The sequence below is a fragment of the Salvelinus fontinalis genome, chromosome 28 (assembly GCF_029448725.1).
Source record: "Salvelinus fontinalis isolate EN_2023a chromosome 28, ASM2944872v1, whole genome shotgun sequence".
Classification (NCBI taxonomy): domain Eukaryota; kingdom Metazoa; phylum Chordata; class Actinopteri; order Salmoniformes; family Salmonidae; genus Salvelinus; species Salvelinus fontinalis.
This window is the reverse complement of record NC_074692.1, coordinates 20948958-20970710: the sequence shown is the minus strand read 5'-3', so window position 1 is coordinate 20970710 and position 21753 is coordinate 20948958. Positions and strand designations below refer to the sequence as shown.

Here is a 21753-nt window from a genome sequence, read left to right as displayed (position 1 = left end):
ACAAAACAATTGGAAGATAGAGGAGAAGAGACAGAGACAATTGGAAAGAAATAAAGAGGCAGAGGAACAGAATAAAAAAATAGATGTAAGTGTTTTTTGACAGAGTCACCTAAAACCCTCCAAAAACAAAGGGCACCATTTCTGAAGCCTCAGGACTGGATTGGCTGAAAGAGACCATAGAAGAGCATGCCATAGATGCCAGTCTCACCTGACCACCAGTTTGACCGGATAGACGCCAACCCCCAGCCGTTTGCTCTCTGGGATGATGAAGGACACACGGCCACTGCTGTTGGTCAGCTCCGTGTCAAAGTACACCCAGTCTCCAGAAGGGGGCTGGGTCATGATGTGGATGTCCACCTGTAAATATAATATATACTGTATATGCCATTTAGCAGACACTTCTATCCAAAGCGACTTACAGTCAAGCGTGCATACATTTTACATATGGCTGGTCCCGGGAATCAAACCCACTACCCTGGCGTTACAAGCGCCATGCTCTACCAACTGAGCTACAAAGGACCAACATAGAGATAGATATACAACCACTTTGAACACAAACACATTGAAGATGCACACATACATGTAGCGTATTTTGAATTGAAAACAAATACAGATAAGACTCATGGATGGAGGGATAAGTACATAGGGATAAGGTGGATGGAGGGATAAGTACATAGGGATAAGGTGGATGGAGGGATAAGTACATAGGGATAAGGTGGATGGAGAGTTAAGTACATTTGTATATAGGACCTTGTGTGGTACAAACCTACTGTTTGCATTGTTGTAATGGAAAATGATCATACTGATTGCTGAGAGAGAGCGAGAGAGAGAGCCTACCTTCTCCCCAGTCAGTGTGACCATGTCCAGAGGTCCGTACATGAAGCGGCCAGTCACGATCTGCAGCCCACCTTCTGTGAGCACTGCATCATTTACACGATGATTGGCTGTCACATTCTGTCAAAGAAATACACACACATGAATAGATTGAGACACAATTACAGTGTTAGCAAGAGTGAATCTCTTCAAGTGGTCAACACTGTTCTAGCTGCAGCAGACTGTACCCTGATCTTGACGTGGGTTCTCTTCCTGAGCCACTTCTCCCGGGGTTTAGATGGAGTGAACTCTGACACCTCCTTACCATCCAGCTCCAGTATGCTGGAGTTTTCATGTCTCATAACCTAAAATAAACATATAGATGACACCACACATACTCACCAGCCACACTAGTGTACATTTTAAAGGGGGCCAGAAGCACAGGCCATGGAAGATTGTGATGTGAGCTCACCTGTCGCAGCAGGAAGGACACTACATCAGTGGACTCCCAGTAGGATGCATGAAAGAGGTGCGGTAGTGCCACTGTGGGGAAGGCTGTCAGGGCATCAGGGCAGTACAAGGCAAAGTCCACACGCTTGGTGCCCCACCAACGGGCTGCGACTGCATGGTGAGAGGGGGTACATGGGTTGGGGTGGGGTAGCATGGTTGCATTGTGAGTAAGGCAGAGGGGCAAAACATCCCAATACACACCCCTGGAAAAGTTCAACCATAAACCTTTAGGCTGTATTGAAGGCTGTACTCAATCATAAACCACTATCAAAGCCCAGATCGTCCACAGCAGTTCATTAGCTAAAATGGAAGTAAGGCAGGAGTTGAAGATTGTTACTGTTGAAATACATATACATAAGGAAGAGAACCATTATTATGCAAGAATTACATTGTTAAAGTTGGTTCAAGACAAGAGTCAACGTAAATAGCAACAAACCAGCAGTTATTTGTATTAAATATGAAGAAAAGGGACGATGGTTCAATGATTTTGCCAAATAACACTTCACTAAGTGGATTCACACTGGGACTGTCATTGATGCATTAATATTTTCCTCCAGAACAGGCTAGGGCACAAATATCTGAATAACAATTTATTCTTGTGGACTGATCACAAACGTGCCTATGTTGAATGGTGTCAACTATGAGGCAGAGACTGGGAAGTTGGGCAAGTAGCCTTCCTGCTATATCATTTGGATGATGGCTATGTTACACTTTTAAAGTCACAATATCATCTCAGTATGTAGAGGGTCTCTCTTATCGGTCTGGTTTGTGAAGTTAATGGGACTGTGCTGTATTCAAAAAACATAGTCTACCAGGGAAAAGGATCGTCATAGAAACAGAAAGGAATAAACCGAGAAAAGTTGAGAGAAATTTCTGGTAGACAAGAACAATGTTAAAAAGAGATTGATTGTCCAATATATTAAGATTTCCCATAAGAGAAGTCAGTAGTAGGCTGAGCCTGGATTTGGTACATAGTTGATAGGATCCAGTGTTTTATAAGAATACCCTGATCCACTTCTGCCTGAGAGTCCAGGGAGACCAGGTCATATATGGCATACTCCAGGCCAGCTGACAAGTGTCTCTCTAACTGACCAGAGCCACAGGGGCTCACACCTCCGTTGGCTTCTGGGTCTCTAGGTCTAGTTGTGGCCCATTTCCTGGATCTGTATTGGTAGTTCCTGGGACTGGGTCACTCATTTATTTTCTAGGGGACTTGAGGGGGCTTCTCAGGGAGAATTTGGTTTGTGATGTCAGGGCGATTTGGGACAAAAGGCTTTGTCCCAAAGGGAGTTTTTGGTTTGGTTAATTTGGCCATGCTTGTGCTATGGGAAACAAAACAAAAAGAAAAACCACGTGAAAATGAATGATGGATAATGTCAAAAGGAATTGTTTTCATACTGTTGAGTACAGTTCCTTATAGTGCAGTTAATTCCAGTTTGCAAAAATGTGTAAAGTACTTCTGCTACAAGCTGCATTCACAACCTGAAACTGGCTTCAAAATAAAGTAATCAATTAAGTGTCCGACTGGTCTTCATTTAAACTGAAAAAGGAAGGTTAGAATTATCTTTTGACAAAACCCATTTTCATACTTATTTTGTGTGTGTATATTCTGTTTTGTTGCATTTCTGAACAGCGACAAAAGCATTCCATGGCAATGAGCAATTCTTTCAAAGACTGGAAATGACCTCATCAACACACTATTACAACTTCCCAACTGAGTAGAACATTAGTAAATGTTTGAAAGCTGTGTTATTGGTCCTTATTTAGGACATATCCACTTCAGACAGAGATTACAAGAGAAAGCCAGACTTTGGGAGACATTCTTCTTTACATCAAACACAAAAGAAGCTTGGGCATCTGGGTAGACAGTGTGACAAGGTGCGAACGATGCAGGAATGACTCAGTGAAACAGGGTCTTTTTACATGCATTGCAAACACATTAAATAAATGCATTACTCCTCCTTTGCATTTACATTCAAACAATGGCTCAGAGTAGGACGAACACACAGTGACAGGGCGTGAGCTTTTGCTTCTTCAGTAGTCATGTTTTAATCTTCTGGCACATTGAATTTGAACAATGGATATGTCTGTGGTGATGTTATGCTCCCTCTCTGATGAAGGGGCTTAGAGCAGTGTAATCCATCACAGGTGTCGTAATAAGTTGGAGCTGAGCTAGCAGGTAACTAAGTGGTTATTCTGTGAATGCAGGCACAACTGGGTCACTACAGAGCTGCTCGGGATCCGGCGCACTGAGTGATGTGTGAGTAAGGAGGGTGAGAATCAGAGAGAGAGAGGATTGGGGTGAGAATGAAGGAGTGAAGTGGAGTAGGATGAGCAAGAGAGAAAGGAGAGGGGGTGGAAGAAAAGAGAAAGGAGAGAGACAGAGAAATAGAGAGAGAAAGATTAGAGAAGAGTGAAAGAGGAGTTGAGATGTGAGTGACCAGAGAAGAGATTGACTGAAAGAGGAGTTGAGATGGAGCAGTGTGTGTGTGTGTGTGTGTGTGTGTGTGTGTGTGTGTGTGTGTGTGTGTGTGTGTGTGTGTGTGTGTGTGTGTGTGTGTGTGTGTGTGTGTGTGTGTGTGTGTGTGTGTGTGTGTGTGTGTGTGTGTGTGTGTGTGTGTGTGTGTGTGTGTGTGTGTGTGTGTGTGAGTAAGACTAGAGAAGAGATTGACAAAGAGGAGTTGAGATGGAGCAGTGTGTGTGTGAATGAGAGAGAGAGAAAAACTAGAGAAGAGATTGACTGAAAGAGGAGTTGAGATGGAGCCGTGTGAGTGAGAGATACGTGTGGTAAGGAGAACACTTACTGTTGGCTATGTTGGTGGCAGTGTAACTGTCTGCCATTCCTGAGACCTGGCTGGCAATGCTGACCTCACTGGCCCTCCGCAGGCCCCGGCACTGGGGGCCCGTAACGGGGGAGGAGGGGTACGAACTGTCCATGAAGACACCACCATGAGACTGAACAAAATCCGCTATTGAGCCGAAACAAGGATATCCCATTAGACATAGACAAGAGGAGAGGTGGATGAACAGGGAGGTAACAGGATGAGAAGGAAGGGGTTTGCATCCAAGAAATGTGATGGGCCAGGCCATGGTGTTAGTGGGCGTGAAACCAGCAGGAGCCAACGTCAGATTTCTGGGACAATCAGTGCGTGGTCAAATAGTGTTCTGATGAATACAACAGCATGTGAAAAGTGACGTGTGGAAACTTTTACTCCATTGGTGGTCACATTACTATGTCTCAAAATGTGTAATGTCTGTCAAATGATTAGCTGGATTATTATTAGCATGTATCACTAAGGTGATAACAGTTCCATTTAGTATGTGTAATCAAAATGTTGTAACAGAAAGGTCAGGAGATACTATATTGACCACAAGGATACACAATTACAATGCAAGTGGCAGGGTTCCATGTTTCAAGCAGACATCTGAGCAACACAGTCAGTATAGCTTCCAAGCCTCCGATTTGGCAAAATCACCCACTAGGAGAAGATAGTGCTCCAGTCACAGTGTTATGGTTTATATGGAGACATTTGCCTATCACCTTTACACACTCCCCAACGCTTGTATTTGTCGTTAAGGAGATGCTGCAGCAGCAAAGAAACACCATCACAACAATGAATGCATGTAGTGGTACCATATTTTCATACCATTACAAAGGACATTAATACTTGATGGTAACAGCAAGCACAACACAGCAAAACAAGGACAGACTCTTCCAGGTCAAGGGTTCCTACAAGTACCTATCTGAATCATTCACTGTAGCAGCCATTGCTGTCTCTCTAAATCACTAAAATGCAAACAACAATAATGACAATTACATTTTGATTAGCAAAATTACCTCATTTTCGTAGAGATAGTGTAAACAGACAGGCTCTGAGAGCCATGCTAATGAGCTATAATAAAGGTAATGGACTGAATACTGCAGAAACAGGGCAGGACATGTCATGCAGGACATGTTTGACCTGGAACAGTCAGTAATGTGACCCCAACTCTTGACTGGGGTAACATTCTCACAGCATTTTCATGCACCAGTTTTGGTAAGGGTCTGAAAACATACACACAGACACAGTCAGTGTGGAAGGGGAAGGTGGAACTGCAACTAACACAAAAATACACGTGTACGACACAGAGTGAGAGACTTCCCCCCGAGAGGTGAAGAGGAGACGCTACACACACTCCAGAACAGCAGGTGTGGCCTTGAGGGAGCCCTCCTGACAGTTTAGCACCGGCACAGGGATGCAGGTCTCGCTGATGGGCTCCTGACAGCGGAAAGAGAGGGGGGGCCCAGTATCGAGCAGGAGCTGAGGGTTGCTCTGGACTGTCTCCACTAGAGGGGGAGGTGGGGGGTCAGAGGGAAGGGGGCAGGGGAAGGGGGCAGGTTTTGCAGAGATGGGAAAGGAGGCCAAGAGAGGAGGGGAAAAGGAGACAATGAAGACACAGAAAAGACAGCAAAGGCGAGTCAAGCCCAGGAAATACTGCAGTAGCAGTAACTAAGGCAACAACAGGTTCTAGAATAGAGCTAAAATGAGCAGTAGAAGGGGAATGCTGTTATTGGATTCTAATTCAGACTAGGCTGACTAACTCATATTAAAATGTACCTCAGCACACACTGATTAACGAACCAAAATGAATCTTTAAAACTTTCTCAATGCTGCACAGTAAACCTGAGGATATGGGCTGACAGCTCATTAGATCAAAATTATCATCATATTACTTAACAATCTATTACATCATATCTAAGATAAAAATAATCACAGCTAGTAGCCATTCACAACTAGCACTTCCCTTGCTGCTCTTGCTGATTAAAGGATATCCATGAATGGAAAAGACTATCAGCAAAGGAGAGATTGAGTCTCTAGCATTACTTCTTGAATAGCAGAATAATAGTGTATCATTGAGCCCTACTTAAACAGAAAGGGTGCAGTGTAGCCTGTAAGGTTACTCTACTGTAAGGGCTAGCCAGCCACAACAGAAACCAGCAGGACCATGAAAACATATAGATGAGAACATTGCTTCACAAAGACTTGAAGCACAAACAATAGAAAAACGTTACATTTTTCTTAACTTGATGGACTTTTCGGCCTCTAATAGCAATCCACAGACCACTGGCAAAATGTCTCAGAGACATTCCTTGTGGGAAAGAAAACTAACTACATAATCCATCACATTTGTCAGTTTCTACACACCCTGTTACATCACACAGAGTCCCCTATGGATAATCAAAACACGGGTTATATAACCTATGAATGTAACAAAATGTGTACATTTTTCTTTGCATATAAATACACAACAGTTATACACTCATACAGGTACAAGAGTGTGTGTGTGTGTGTGTGTGTGTGTACACGTTTCCAGCACTCAGTCCAGTGTACTCACCCAGTAGAGCGGAGTTGCCGTCCCCCAGGGGGAAGCGTGTGTAGCGGGGAACATTGAAAGGGGGCAGGAGGTGGAACTTCTTCTCCAGGAGGGGCTCCAGGCGCGAGGCCGAGGGGTCGGCTGGGTGGAACAGGTTGTAGACCTGCTGGCAGGCAGGGCGCAGCTGGGCCACTAGGGGGAGACAGAGTTAACAGGCGGAAAGAGGTCGTCATTAGTTACCACAGCCACAAAGTCAGAAGGGTTGACCAATCAGATGAGGGAGTGTGATGACACCTATGACGAGAGACATGCATTTATTTTATATAGTGATCCATCAACGATGTGGTCATTTATTATCTGTAATAAAACCAACCGTTCTAAATGCAAAGTGGTAATCGGATGTCTTATTCAAACTCAGCTTGCAAGCTTATAATGATGTTTGCCCTTACTCATAGTTATTTGTCTTAAACTAAATATACTTAACAAAAATATAAACGCAACATGTAAAGTGTTGGTCCCATGTTGGAAGCTGAAATAAAAGATCCCAGATATTTTCCATATGTAACGGATGTGAAATGGCTAGCTAGTTAGCGGGTGCGCGCTAGTAGCATTTCAATCAGTTACGTCACTTGCTCTGAGACATTAAGTAGGGTTGCCCCTTGCTCTGCAAGGGCCGCGGCCTTTGTGGAGCGATGGGTAACGATGCTTCGTGGGCGACCGTTGTTGATGTGTGCAGAAGATCCCTGGTTCGCGCCCGTGTTGGGGCGAGGGGACGGTTTAAAGTTCTACTGTTACATTGATGCTGTTGACCCGGATCACTGGTTGCTGCGGAAAAGGAGGAGGTTGAAAGGGGGGTGAGTGTAACGGATGTGAAATGGCTAGCTAGTTAGCGGGTGCGCGCTAGTAGCATTTCAATCAGTTATGTCACTTGCTCTGAGACATTAAGTAGGGTTGCCCCTTGCTCTGCAAGGGCCGCGGCTTTTGTGGAGCGATGGGTAACGACGCTTCGTGGGTGACTGTTGTTGATGTGTGCAGAGGGTCCCTGGTTCGCGCCCGAGGTCGGGGCGAGGGGACGTACTAAAAGTTATACTGTTACACATACGCACAAAAAGCCTATTTCTCTCAAATTTTGGGCACAAATTTGTTTACATCCCTGTTAGTGAGCATTTCTCCTTTGCCAAGATAATCCATCCACCTGACAGGTGTTGCATATCCAGAAGCTCATTAAACAGCATGATCATTACACAGGTGTACCTTGTGCTGGGGACAATACGAGGCCACTCTTAAATGTGCAGTTTTGTTACACAACACAATACCACATACATTTTGAGGGAGCCTGCAATTGGCATGCTGACTGCATGAATGTCCACCAGAATCGTTTTAGAGAATTTGGTAGTACGTCCAACCCGCCTCACAACCGCAGACCACCTGTAGCCACGCCAGCCCAGGACCTCCACATCTGACTTCTTCACCTGCGGGATCGTCTGAGACCAGCCACCCGGACAGCTGATGAAACTGTGGTTTTGAACAAGCCAATAATTTCTGCATAAACTGTTGGAAACCGTCTCAGGAAAGCTCATACTGTGTCAAGATTCTGAGGCCCATTGTCGTGCCATTCATCCGCCATCACCTCATGTTTCAGCATGATAATGCACGGACCCATGTTGCAAGGAAAATGTCCCAGTCCATTGCTTGCATACTCTCCAGATATGTCACCCATTGATCATGTTTGGGATGCTCTGGATCAACGTGTACGACAGCATGTTCCAGTTCCCACCAATATCCAGCAACTTTGCATAGCCATTGAGGAGTGGGACAACATTCCACAGGCCACAATCAACAGCCTGATCATCTCTATGTGTTACGCTACATGATGCAAATGGTGGTCACACCAGATACTGACTGGTTTTCTGATCCACGTCCTACTTTTTGTTTTAAGGTATCTGTGACCAACAGATGCATATCTGCATTCCCAGTCATGTGAAATTCATAGATTAGTGCCTAATGATTTTATTTCCTTTTATGAACTTTAACTCAGTAAAATCATTTAAATTGTTGCATGTTGTGTTTAGATTTTTACTCCAATATCTGCATTGTTTTGAAATGGCATGTAAACAAACAAATTGCCATCTTGATTTTAGATTTTTAATTTTCCAAATCCACAAGTAAAACATACAGTTTCATAGAAATGTTCACAGAAATTAAAATGTTTGAAATTGGCAATTTTTGGGCTGATTTAAGATTAAAACTTCAACCCTGTTACTTTATTTGACATCAAGGCACTTAATATAGTTATTTATTTATTTAACATAACATAGCCTTGCAGTCCACCTTTTTGGTATTTTGTACCATTTTCAATCTCTGTACAAAGGCATGGTCTTCAAGCTATGGAAGATGACAAAAAATTTAATAATTGCAATTGATTGGACTTAACATGACACCCAAAGCTCTTTACAGTCTAAGTGGAAACTCGCCACCCTGAACCCACTTACATACTCTTCATTTTTATTTATTTTATTGTACCATCCACCCCCCTCTTCAGAAGACAAAAGTAACATTGTTTTAAATGTTTTGTTTTTTACAGCTATTCGGTACAAAATATTAAGGACACCTGCTCTTTCCATGACAGACTGACCAGGTGAATCCAGGTGAAAGCTATGATCCGTTATTGATGTCACTTGTTAAATTCACTTCAAATCAGTGTAGATGAAGGGAAGGAGACAAGTTAAAGAAATATTTTTAAGCCTTGGATTGTGTACACCTGTCATTATTTTTTTACATTTTATTTAACCAGCTAAGTTGACTGAGAACACATTCTCATTTTACAGCAACAACCTGGGTGAATAGTCACAGGGGAGAGGAGGGGGATGAATGAGCCAATTGTAAGCTGGGGATGATTAGGTGACTGTGATAGTATGAGGGTCAGGTTAGGAATTCAGCCAGGACACCGGGGTTAACCCCCCCAACTCTTTTGATAAGTGCCATGGGATCTTTAGTGACCAGAGAGAGTCAGGACACCCATTTAACGTCCCATCCAAAAGACACCACCCTACACAATCCCTGCCCTGTGGCATTGGGCTATTATTTTAAACCAGAGGAAAAGGTGCCTCCTACTGACTCTCCAACACCACTTCCAGCAGCATCTGGTCTCCCATCCAGGGACCAACCAGGACCAACTCTGCTTAGCTTCTGAAGCAAGCCAGCAGTGGGATACAGGGTGGTATGCTGCTGGCTAAAGGGGGTGAATGGGCAAGATAAAATATTTAAGTGCCTTTGAATGGTGTATGGTAGTAGGTGCCAGGCACACCGGTTTGTGTCAAGAACTGCAACACTGCTGGGTTTTTCCATGCTCAACAGTTTCCTGTGTGTATCCAGCCAACTTGACACAACTGTGGGAAGCTTGGAGTCAACATGGGCCAGCATCCCTGTGGAATGCTTTCAACACCTTGTCCACGCTCCGATGAATTAAGGCTGTTCTACGGGCAAAAGGGGGGGGGGGGGGTGGTGGAACTTAATATTAGGAAGGTGTCCTTAATGATTTCTACACTCAGTGTACATTATTCATACACTTTACATACATGGTACATTTATACACATAATTACATGATAGGAATACAGTTTGATATGTACACGTTACGGAGGGGATATGTACCCCTGCGGAGGGGTTTCAAAACAGAGAGTGGTGCTGGATATCTGGCCCTTGTACTGACAGATTTCTGTTTCACATTGAGTCTCCACAAAGGAGATTTGAAGATCTGTCTTTGAACTTATTGCCTTCTTGTTCATTTCACCAGCATATTTCTCTTTGGCTTTTGTTTGTTTGTCTTTCCCCTGGTGGCATTCATACGTCGTTGTACCCACAACTTGAAATGGAACACCATTGAATGGGAGACTGAGTTTTTTCCCTGCCAAAGGCTGTGCATCTGTTGAAGGTCAACAATGATATATTACTATTAGAATGAAAGGCTTGTAGGGAAACTAACAATGTTGCTCTATCAAATAGAATAACTCTGTGCTTGGAATGGAATCCCTTATGCTAGCTATCTCATTTTAGACGAGAGTAGCAAAAGTTCCTTACTAGTTATCTAAAAAAGAAAAGACAACTTACCCTTTTGCCCAAAACTTTTGTCCTTGTTCAATGTTATTAATTTTAAGGACGTTGCCAATCCTTGTTCCCGAATGTATTTAGTCCACAAACTTCAACTCAAAATAAGCCATTTCGAAAATTAGGCGTTTCCCAAGAACCGAAATACGTGTCATCACACTCCCTCATTTGATTGGTCGAGTAGGCGAGACTTCTGACTTTGTGGTAACTAGTGGCGGCGTGTAAAGGAGAAGGGGATTTCAAGAAGATAAGACCCCACAGTACCTTCTAGGTTTTCACTACCCAATTCAGACCACACCACTTTTAAATGTTAATTATAAACTGGGTGGTCTCGCCCTGAGTGCTGATTGGCTGACAGCCCTGGTATATCAGACCGTATACCACGGGTATGACAAAACATTTATTTTTCCTGCTCTAATTACATTGCTAACCAGTTTATAATAGCAATATGGCACCTAGCGGGTTTGTGGTATATGGCCAATATACCACGGCTAAGGGCTGTATCCAGGCACTCCGCGTTGCGTTGCGCATAAGAACATCCCTTAGCCGTGGGATATTGGCCATATACCACCCCCCCGTGCCTTATTGCTTAAATAACACATTTTTAAGGTACTTTATTAATTTTACCTCTGTTTAGGTGGGCTTACCATCCAGCACAGGAATGACAGTCTTCCTCAGGGCAAGGACAAGGCCCAGAGGAGAGCCGAAGAGGAAGAAGTCTGCCACCTCAAATTCAAACTTCCCCAGAGAGCCTGCATCCTGAAAAGTGCTGCTGCTGGACCTGCGCGAGCATGGGTCGGTCCGCAGAACACTGGAGTGGAGGCTGAGGCGACAACAGACAAACAGTCAGGGTCACAAGGAGGGAAGCACATCCACATCTACTGTATACACACAAACACAGCACACAGTAAGAGAAACAGAGACCAATGTAGGTAAACAATTATAGCAACCCATGACTCTACAATATCACATGCATAGCCATATACCCTTCTCAGTACAGTAACAATATTAACCATCAGCTACATCAATGATGTCATGTAACTGTAGTAATGTAACCCCTGTCACACCTAGTCAGGAAGGCCTGGTGGTGTTTGATGGTGTCCAACTCATATGTGGAGGAGTCGCTCGTCTTGCGGGGCAGCAGTCTCTTGGGGTCATCTGGTCCTCCTGAGCGGGGGATGTCGATGTTGCTGCGGCTCAGGTGGCGGCTGCTCTCCAGGGTGGGAGAGGCAGAGCCATAACCACTGTTGATGATGATCCCTGGAGAGAGGAGGTCCTGGTCCTGCAGGGATGTATGCGGAGAAGGACAGAGGTTGGGGAATGGACATTGAACTTGACCGATAAGCAAACGGCACCAGAACGAGGATGGGTGTTGGATAAGTGTCCTTTCTTGAGGAGAAATGTGGTGGTGAAATAGTGGAGGGCTGTAACTTGTATTTAGGGTGAATAAGAGCTACTGGTTGAGTGTCTGGGATTTGGGGTAGGGGCAAAGCTTAGGAACAGGGAGAGTAGTTAAGCATTAAGGTTTGGGTCTTACCTGTACGCTGATTACACTACCCCTGCGGCTGCTGCTCTGGCTCTCACCAATAGTCTGGTTGCTGATACACAAGGCGTCAAACCCCAAGATCCCTCCCACGCAGTCCCCAATCAGGCACACCTACATAGAGGTCACAGGTCAATTTACTAAAACAGATCAGATCATTAGATATCAATCAAGCAGGATGCAGATAAGAGGGTCCAATCCTTTTAAAACTAATCAGATGTCATAACCACGTAATCAAACAAACCCGCCCGAGCAAACACACACACACACACGTTTGGTCCCCACAAGGATAGTAAAACAAACAATTGATTCCCATTCAAAGTAATATTTCCCTAACCCTTAACCTTAACCCCCCTTAACCCTCATCCCAACCTAACCCCTATGCCTAAAATAGCTGTTTTGCTTGTAGCGAAATGTCCGAATTGTCCTTGTTTTACTATCCTTGAGTGGACTTCTGGTCCCCACAAGGATAGTAAAACCAAAAACACAAACAAACATACACACACACCTACACACAAATCTAAAGCTAGCTGAAAATACATCCTGTATTGAATGAGCAATCTATTAAATTATGTGAGCTTCTGACAATTTGTTATAAAAAGGCTTGAATTTATACAAAATTTTACCTGTGTCAAATATCGAATGCTAGCTTCATTTTGGTTATCTAAAAGAACATTGAGTAACAGAAAACATCCACACCCACATAATTCAGAAACAGAAAACACACATAATTCATTGCTGCTAAACGGCTTCAACACTGATGTTCTTCACAAGAAATCAAGTGTATCTCCTCCTTGACTAGGGAACATGCTCTTGAATCTTAGTATTTGGACTGAAGATATTATGTTCTGCCATTTGAGAGTTCCAAATAAAGAGCAGCCCATGCCCACACCTGGAACAATGGAGAGGCTGACAGGCCAGTGGCAGCACCTCACCTGGCCAGAGAAGGTTGTCCCATCCAGGGACCTGATGAAGTCGTTGTACACCTGGTTGGCTCTCATGATGACGGTGGCCACAGCCTCCTGGTACTGGGGGGCGGAGGTGGCCAGGAGAGGCAGGGCAGCCAGGGGGATGTGGTCCTGACTGCTTGACAGACAGCTCTCATCATAGCTGTACGGGCTCAGACTGAAGCCAGGGACGGACACACACAGGGGAAATTGTTCGTAATAGTAGTAGTGTGTGTACTGTAGTTATGTACACATTACAATATCTATGGTTGTGTAGTGTGTGTGTGTGTGTCCCTCACTTGGACACCAGGGAGAAGGCCTCAGCACAGATGGCAGGGCAGGGCACCAGGCGGATGGCGATTTGTCCCAGCGCGGTGGGATAGTGCACGCGCATCACTGTGTCAAAGGCAGTGCTGATGGTGTTGACATCGCCCTGCTTACTGGTCTGGTCCCCTCCTCCTGTGTCCAGGATGTTGCCTCCATGTAGCACCAGGATCAGCACGTGGATCTTAGAAGGCTGCAGACACTGCTGAGAGGAGAGGTCCTATTATGGGGAGAGGAAAGGAGGGGGAATTGATGGGGTGAATGAGAGGTAAAGAGGAAAGGCAGGATGAGGGGCATTAGAGAGATCTGTTAAACTTAAGGGAAATGAAGCCATTCACCCATAGAACCATGCTTCTGGCTTGGCTGCTAATGATTCATGACCACTGACAATATGCTTCATGACTTACTCACAAAACTAGCCACCCGAGCCACGGCCTGTTCACCCTGCTACCATATAGAAGACGGAGACAGTACAGGTGCATCAAAGCTGGGACCGGGTGACTGAAAAACAGCTTCTATCTCCAGGACATCAGACTGTTAAACAGTCACCACTAGCTGGCTTTAGTCACTGTTACTAGCCGGTACTCAAACCTGCAACTAGAGACTGTTGCCCTATGTACATAGTCATTGAATAATGGTCACTTTAATAATGTTTACATACTGTTTTACCTACTTCCTATGTATATACTATATTCTAGTCAAGGCCTATCCTATATAACTACTGCTGTACACACCTTTTCTATTCATATACTGTCCATAATGTCTATACAAACCATCATACTCTTATATATTTATATTCCGGACTCTGACATTGCTCGTTCTAATATTTCTATATTAATTTCTTTATTTTGCGTGTATTGTTTTGTATTGTTAGGTATTACTCCACTGTTGGAGCTAGGAACATAAGCATTTCGCTACATCAGCGATAACCCCCGTTTTGCCGGTTTAATATGTGGGCTCTCGGTGTGGGGAAGAGAAGGTATGAGGCACTCTGGAAAATGTTGGGTTTATGAGAGCATATTTTTAACTCACCCCCTTCTGTCCACAGAACAGCCTCAATTAATTGGGGCATGGACTCTACAAAGAGTTGAAAGCGTTCCAAAGGAATGCTGGCTCATGTTGAGTCCAATGCCTCTCACAGTTGTGTCAAGTTGGCTGGATGTCCTTTGGGTGGTGGACCATTCTTGATACACACGGGAAACTGTTGAGTGTGAAAAACCCAGCAGCGCTGCAGTTCTTGAAACACTCAAACTGGTGCGCCTGACACCTACTACCATACCCCGTTCTAAGGCACTTAAATCTTTTGTGTTGCCCATTCACCCTCTGACTGGCACACATACACAATCCATGTCTCAATTGTCTCAAGTCTTAAAAATCCTTCTTTAACCTGTCTCATCCCCTTCATCTACACTGATTGAAGTGGATTTAACAAGTGACATCAATAAGGGATCAAAGCTTTCACCTGGATTCACCTGGTCAGTCTACGTCATGGAAAGAGCAGGTGTTCTTAATGTTTTGTACACTCAGTGTATACTGATACATCTCATTGTGTGTTCAGTGTGCACTTCCACTTCCTTCAGACATGAATCACAGGAAGTCTATATGTGATGTCACCCTTCTGGTAACGCAATATTGATAGTAAAGCAATAGTAATGTAGCAGCACAACAGCATGCCCGTTCAGCTTTCATCTGCACACTCAGACAGCATTAGAGCATCATTAAGAGACACTGGACCAACCAACACCCCAGCTGGTCACACTGCAAACGCTTCCAACTTTAGCCAACCACAACAACAAGCCAAGAACAACAACATGAGCCAAGGGTAAAGACACATTTGTATACAAATACAAAACCACACTCATATAAAAAGGGAAAACATAATGTGCAGTTTTCCATTTTAATTTTTTTTGTTGGATCCAAAACTCACATTCTTCACAGAGGCTGTACACTGTAAACTCCACGGCAAGACTACAGTACAGAGGACATTTCACAAGGGATAGAGAGGGGGTAGGCTGGGGCTGGGGCTGGGCCAGGGCGGTTAGTACTGGGTCTGTTAGGGTCTCTGTGGATCTACTCTGGCCCATAATGCAATGGGACAGGAAGTTTACTTCTGACTGGTTCTTTGTTATGGTGATGGTGGGAATGGCAGAGCTATCGGCTTGGTTGCTAACAGAGCCACGCATCTGAACATAAGAGGACAGAGAGGCTGGAGTGGACCCCTCTCTGACTTTCACAACTAAAGCCCTAAGCAGAGTATTACACATCAACGCCTACTGTTAAGCTAGAACACTTTAGTGACTGGGATTGAAGTTTCCTTTTAGCTTATTCCTCCTGTATGTTCAATGTTGATATTTTGTCAGAATATGGCTGTCATGGTGTTGTTGGTATACCAATGTTCGGTTAGAAAGCCATTTACCCTCACAGGTACCTACCTCATCTAGTCTCTCGTCACCGGCCTCCCTTTCATAGTCCCCTGCCATGTCCCTGTATAGCTCTCCTGCAGAAACATCCACAGACACACTTTACCATTGAGAATCAGAGTAATATAATACTGTCAGTAAAATGAAACTTTGACACAAACTACATCTCCCATCATACAACACACACAGCGTTCCTCTCCATACCAGTGGTGTCTTCTGCATCAGCCGACTCAATCTTGTCCATGAGGTCGTTAGAGTTCCTCTTGGCAATCTCCTTGGGAAAGACCTCTTCATCACCTGACAAGTCCTCTGTGGGGGAGAAGGGACAGACGTAAAAAAATTTTGGGGGGAATTATCAAGCATAACACCTACTAAGTCAATGTGCCACTTTATCTCATCTTCAGTATATTCAGTATGTAACACCAAACCTTTTAGACATTTATATGTTCACAAATGTGAAAGGGTCCTCCATGTACTGTCTGAGTATAGATAGAGACAAACATACACCCTGATCCCTACCATATTACATTATGTGGCCATGTGACCAGTCCTTTAAGATAAATAAATATGAATACTGATTAATAAAGTAATTGCCCCCCTGCATGTTCATCTGAAAACCAGTGGTATTGCAATGGCATAGCCTGCTCAATTGAATCAACAAGCCACTGGATCCTTCGGTGAAATCCCATTACACATACTGTAGTCTAAGCACGTCTGCTTTATCAAAAGGTCACCACTCATAAAAGTCCATCATTTTTTTTTACTGGTCCTCGGTTGCACAGATCAGGGAGAAGCTCAGACCAGTTAAAGGAGCTGAGCAGTAGAACAGCTTTTACATGAGCATTTATCTGAGTTCAATCAAACACGTTCAAGCACAAATTGATCAGAATGATGCTACAAAACAGTAGTATCCATGCATCACATTGGTTTAATCATGTCATCATGAACTAACATAAAATGTCATGAATGGATACAGTGTAAGTACAGTACCAGTCAAAAGTTTGGACACATTTACTCATTCAAGGTTGTTGTTTTTTTGTACCATTTTCTACATTGTAGAATAATAGTGAAGACATCCAAACTATGAAATAACACATATGGAATCATGTAAGAATCAAAAAAGTGTTTTACCAAATCAAAATATATTTGATATTCTTCAAAGTAGCCACCCTTTGCCTTGATGGCAGTTTTATATACTCTTGGCATTCTCTCAACCAGCTTCATGAGGAATGCTTTCCAACAGTCTTGAAGGAGTTCCCACATATGCTGAGCACTTGTTGGCTGATTTTCCTTCACTCTGTGGTCCAATTCACCCCAAACCATCTCAATTGGGTTGAGATTGGGTGATTGTGGAGGCCAGGTTATCTGAAGCAGCACTCCATCAATCTCCTTCTTGGAAAAATAGCCATTACACAGCCTGGGGGTGTGTTTTGGGTCATTGTCCTGTTGAAAAACAAATTATAGTCCCACTAAGTGCAAGCCAGATGGGATGGCGTATCGCTGCAGAATGCTTTGGTATCCATGCTGGTTAAGTCTGCCTTGAATTCTAAATGAATCACAGACAGTGTCACCAGCAAAGCACCATCACACCTCCTCCTCCATGCTTCACGGTGGGAACCATACATGCAGAGATCATCCGTTCACCTACTCTGCATCTCACAAAGACACGGCGGTTGGAACCAAAAATCTCAAATTTGGACTCATCAGACCAAAGGACAGATTCCCACTGGTCTAATGTCCATTGCTCATGTTTCTTGGCCCAAGCAACTCTCTTCTCTCTCTCTCCTTTATTTATTTTTATATAGTAGTGGTTTCCTTGCAGCAATTCGACCATGAAGGCCTGATTCACGCAGTCTCCTCTGAATAGTTGATGTTGAGATGTGTTTGTTACTTGAACTCTGTGAAGCATTTATTTGGGATGCAATCTGAGGTGCAGTTAACTCTAATGAATGTATCCTCTGTAGCAGAGGTAACTCTGGGTCTTCCTTTCCTGTGGTGGTCCTCATGAGAGCCAGTTTCATCATAGCGCTTGATGGTTTTTGCGACAGCTCTTGAAGAAACTTTCAAAGTTCTTGAAATTTTCCGAATTGACTGACCTTCATGTCTTGAAGTAATGATGGACTGTCGTTTCTCTTTGCTAATTTAAGCTGTTCTTGCCATAATATGGTCTTGGTCTTCTACCAAATAGGGCTATCTTCTGTATACCCCCCTACCTTGTCACAACACGTTTGATTGGCTCAAAAGCATTAAGAAAGAAAAAAATTCCACAAATTAACTTTTAACAAGGCACACCTGTTAATTGAAATGCATTCCAGGTGACTACCTCATGAGAGAATGCCAAGAGTGTGCAAAGCTGTCATCAAGGCAAAGGGTGGCTACTTTGAAGAATCTCAAATATAAAATATATTTTGATTTTTTAACACTTCTTTGGTTACTACGTGATTCCATATGTGTTATTTCATAGTTTTTTATTCTACAATGTAGAAAATAGTAAAAATAAAGAAAAACCCTTGAATGAGTAAATGTGTCCAAACTTTGACTGGTTCTGTAGTGGCACTATGATTATAGATGAAATGTTATGGCTATTTAGACTGCGTGAACAAAACATGAAGAACAGCTCTTTCCATGACATAGACTACCAGGTGAACGCTATGATCCCTTATTGATGTCACTTGTTAAATCCACTTCAATCAGTGTAACTGACAGGGAGGAGACAGGTTAAAGAAGAATTTTTAAACAATTGAGACATGGATTTGTGTATGTGTGCCATTCAGAGGGTAAATATTTAAGTGCCTTTGAACAGGGTACAGTAGTAGGTGCAGGCACACCAGTTTGTGTCAAGAACTGCAACGCTGCTGGGTCTTTCACGCTCAACAGTTTCCCGTGTGTATCAAGGATGGTCCACCACCCAAAGGACATCCAGCCAACTTGATACTACTGTGGGAAGCATTGGAGTCAACATGGGCCAGAATCCCTATGGAACGCTTTTGACTCCTTTTAGAGTCCATGCCCGATGAATTGAAGCTGTTCTGTGGGCAAAATGGGGGTGCAACTCAATATTAGCTAGGTGTTCCTAATGTTTTGTACACTCAGTGTTTATGCCTACTATATGACTTGACATTGTACTACATATGCCTGTATGTACGCTTTTGTCATCCTTGTAATCTCTATGATCGCATCACCATCTGATCATGGTCATCTTAATGACTACAGTACTCACAAGGAAAATGTAAAGATTCAGTGGAGCCAATATCAGTGCTCAGTGCTTACTGTCCTATTACATTACAACCCCACAAGACACCCGCTCTAGAAATTGTTGCTCATACTAGAAATCCTTCCTCATATGGCAGTTGGCTCAGTTCTTTCTTAAGGAATTATCTCATGAAGCGACTGAGTAGCTTTTATAAAAGAAGAGTTATAATGAAGTATTATTCATTGTGTTTCAGCATTTAGTTTCCACATTGTAATTGATTTAAATTAACTAATCAGGTGTCCAATGAGAAGTTGAAGAATCCCGATAGCCACATACTGGGGTATGCATGATGTATAAACCACTGTATGATGCTTAGTGAAAAACAGATGAATCCATGTATGAAACAACAATTTATCATCTCATTGTGAACATAAATAATGGCACAAACACCAAAAGCATACAGCTACAGTGCCTGCAAAAGTATTCACCACCCTTGACGTTTTTCCTATTTTGTTGCATTACAACCTGTAATTTAAATAGATTTTTTATTTGGATTTCATGTAATGGACATACACAAAATAGTCTAAATTGGTGAAGTGAAATGAAAAAAATGACATGTTACAAAAAATTCCGAAAAATAAAAAATTGAAAAGTGGTGCGTGCATATGTATTCACCCCCTTTGCTATGAAGCCCCTAAATAAGATCTGGCACAACCAATTACCTTCAGAAGTCACATAACTAGCTAAATGAAGTCCACCTGTGTGCAATTAACTTCTTTGGGCTGCAAGCCCGAAGCCGGGCACAATATGACAACAGCCACTTCAAGTGCAGGGCGCGAAATTCAAAATATATTTTTTAGAAATATTTAACTTTCACACATTAACAAGTCCAATACAGCATATGAAAGATAAACATCTTGTGAATCCAGCCAACATGTCCGATTTTTAAAATGTTTTACAGCGAAAACACCACGTATATTTATGTTAGCTCACCACCAAATACAAAAAAGGACAGACATTTTTCACAGCACAGGTAGCATGCACAAAGCCAACCTAACTAACCAAGAAACAACTTCATCAGATGACAGTCTTATAACATGTTATTCAATAAATCTATGTTTTGTTCGAAAAATGTGCATATTTGAGCAATAAATCAGTTTTACATTGCAGCTACCATCACAGCTACCGTCAGAAATAGCACCGAAGCAGCCAGAGTAATTACAGACACCAACGTCAAATACCTAAATACTCATCATAATACATTTCTGAAAAATACATGATGTACAGCAAATGAAAGACAGGCATCTTGTGATTCCAGACAATATTTCCGATTTCTTAAGTGTTTTACAGCGAAAACACAATATAGTATTATATTAGCCTACCACAATAGCCAGAAACACAAGCCATTTACCAGCAGCAAAAGTTAGCGATCGTAACAAACCAGCAAAATATATATAATTTTTGACTAACCTTGATAAGCTTCATCAGATGACAGTCCTATAACATCAGGTTATACATACACTTATGTTTTGTTCGAAAATGTGCATATTTAGAGCTGAAATCAGTGGTTATACATTGTGCTAACGTAGCATCTTTTTCCCAGAATGTGCGGATATTTTTATGACACTCAACTATTCTGACCAAATAACTATACATAAACGTTACTAAAAAATACATGTTGTATAGGAAATGATAGATACACTAGTTCTTAATGCAATCGCCGTGTTAGAATTCTAAAAATAACTTCATTACGACATCCAGCTTAGTTATAGCGAGAGAGTGCCCAAAATCTGGGCGCAAACTACTAGTTCACATGTTCGACAGATATATGAAATAGCATCATAAAATGGGTCCTACATTTGATGATCTTCCATCAGAATGTTGTACAAGGGGTCCTTTGTCCAGAACAATCGTTGTTTGGATTTAGAATGTCCTCTTCTCTAGTCAATTAGCACGGAAAGCTAGCAAAGTAGCGCGAAGCTCTCCTTCCTGAACAAAGGCACACAAAGCAACACGCCTAACGTCCCGAAAAAATTTCAATAATCGAATAAAACTATATTGAAAAAACATACTTTACGATGATATTGTCACATTTATCAAATGAAATCAAAGCCGGAGATATTAGTCGTCTATAACGACAGCTTTACAGAAGGCAATACCAGGTCCCTTCTCGCGCGTTCCAGGAAACAGGAAATTGGGGTCACGTCATGCCAAGAGCTTTTATTCGACCTCAAATCATGTTATACACTCCATTTCTTCTCTCACTGCCTGTTGACATCTAGTGGAAGGTGTATGAAGTGCATGTATACTAATATATATGAAGCCCATTTATAGGCAGGCAATAGAACAGAGCATCGATTTCAAATTTTCCACTTCCTGTCAGGAAGTTTGCTGCAAAATGAGTTCTGTTTTACTCAAAGATATAATTCAAAAGGTTTTAGAAACTAGAGAGTGTTTTCTATCCAATAGTAATAATAATATGCATATTGTACGAGCAAGAATTGAGTACGAGGCCGTTTGAAATGGGCACCTTTATCCAAGTT

General features: G+C 42.8%; 1 protein-coding gene across 3 annotated transcripts in view; it reads right to left on the bottom strand.

Annotated features, from left to right (window-relative positions):
- The window catches only part of LOC129826357 (membrane-associated phosphatidylinositol transfer protein 2-like), a 105709-nt gene that overhangs the window by 8045 nt on the left and 75911 nt on the right, over positions 1 to 21753 (bottom strand). For 2 of the 3 annotated variants that reach the window (XM_055886990.1, XM_055886991.1), the window contains exons 8-21: positions 16222 to 16326; positions 16030 to 16094; positions 13573 to 13817; positions 13262 to 13451; positions 12321 to 12440; positions 11851 to 12065; positions 11431 to 11606; positions 6700 to 6870; positions 5498 to 5650; positions 4128 to 4292; positions 1286 to 1434; positions 1062 to 1178; positions 838 to 954; positions 209 to 357 (exon numbers count right to left, since the gene is read on the bottom strand). In XM_055886990.1, the coding sequence (XP_055742965.1) occupies positions 209 to 357; positions 838 to 954; positions 1062 to 1178; positions 1286 to 1434; positions 4128 to 4292; positions 5498 to 5650; positions 6700 to 6870; positions 11431 to 11606; positions 11851 to 12065; positions 12321 to 12440; positions 13262 to 13451; positions 13573 to 13817; positions 16030 to 16094; positions 16222 to 16326 (2137 nt within the window). The remainder of the gene's footprint in view (positions 1 to 208; positions 358 to 837; positions 955 to 1061; positions 1179 to 1285; positions 1435 to 4127; positions 4293 to 5497; positions 5651 to 6699; positions 6871 to 11430; positions 11607 to 11850; positions 12066 to 12320; positions 12441 to 13261; positions 13452 to 13572; positions 13818 to 16029; positions 16095 to 16221; positions 16327 to 21753) is intronic. The other variant, XM_055886992.1, reaches the window with a different exon arrangement.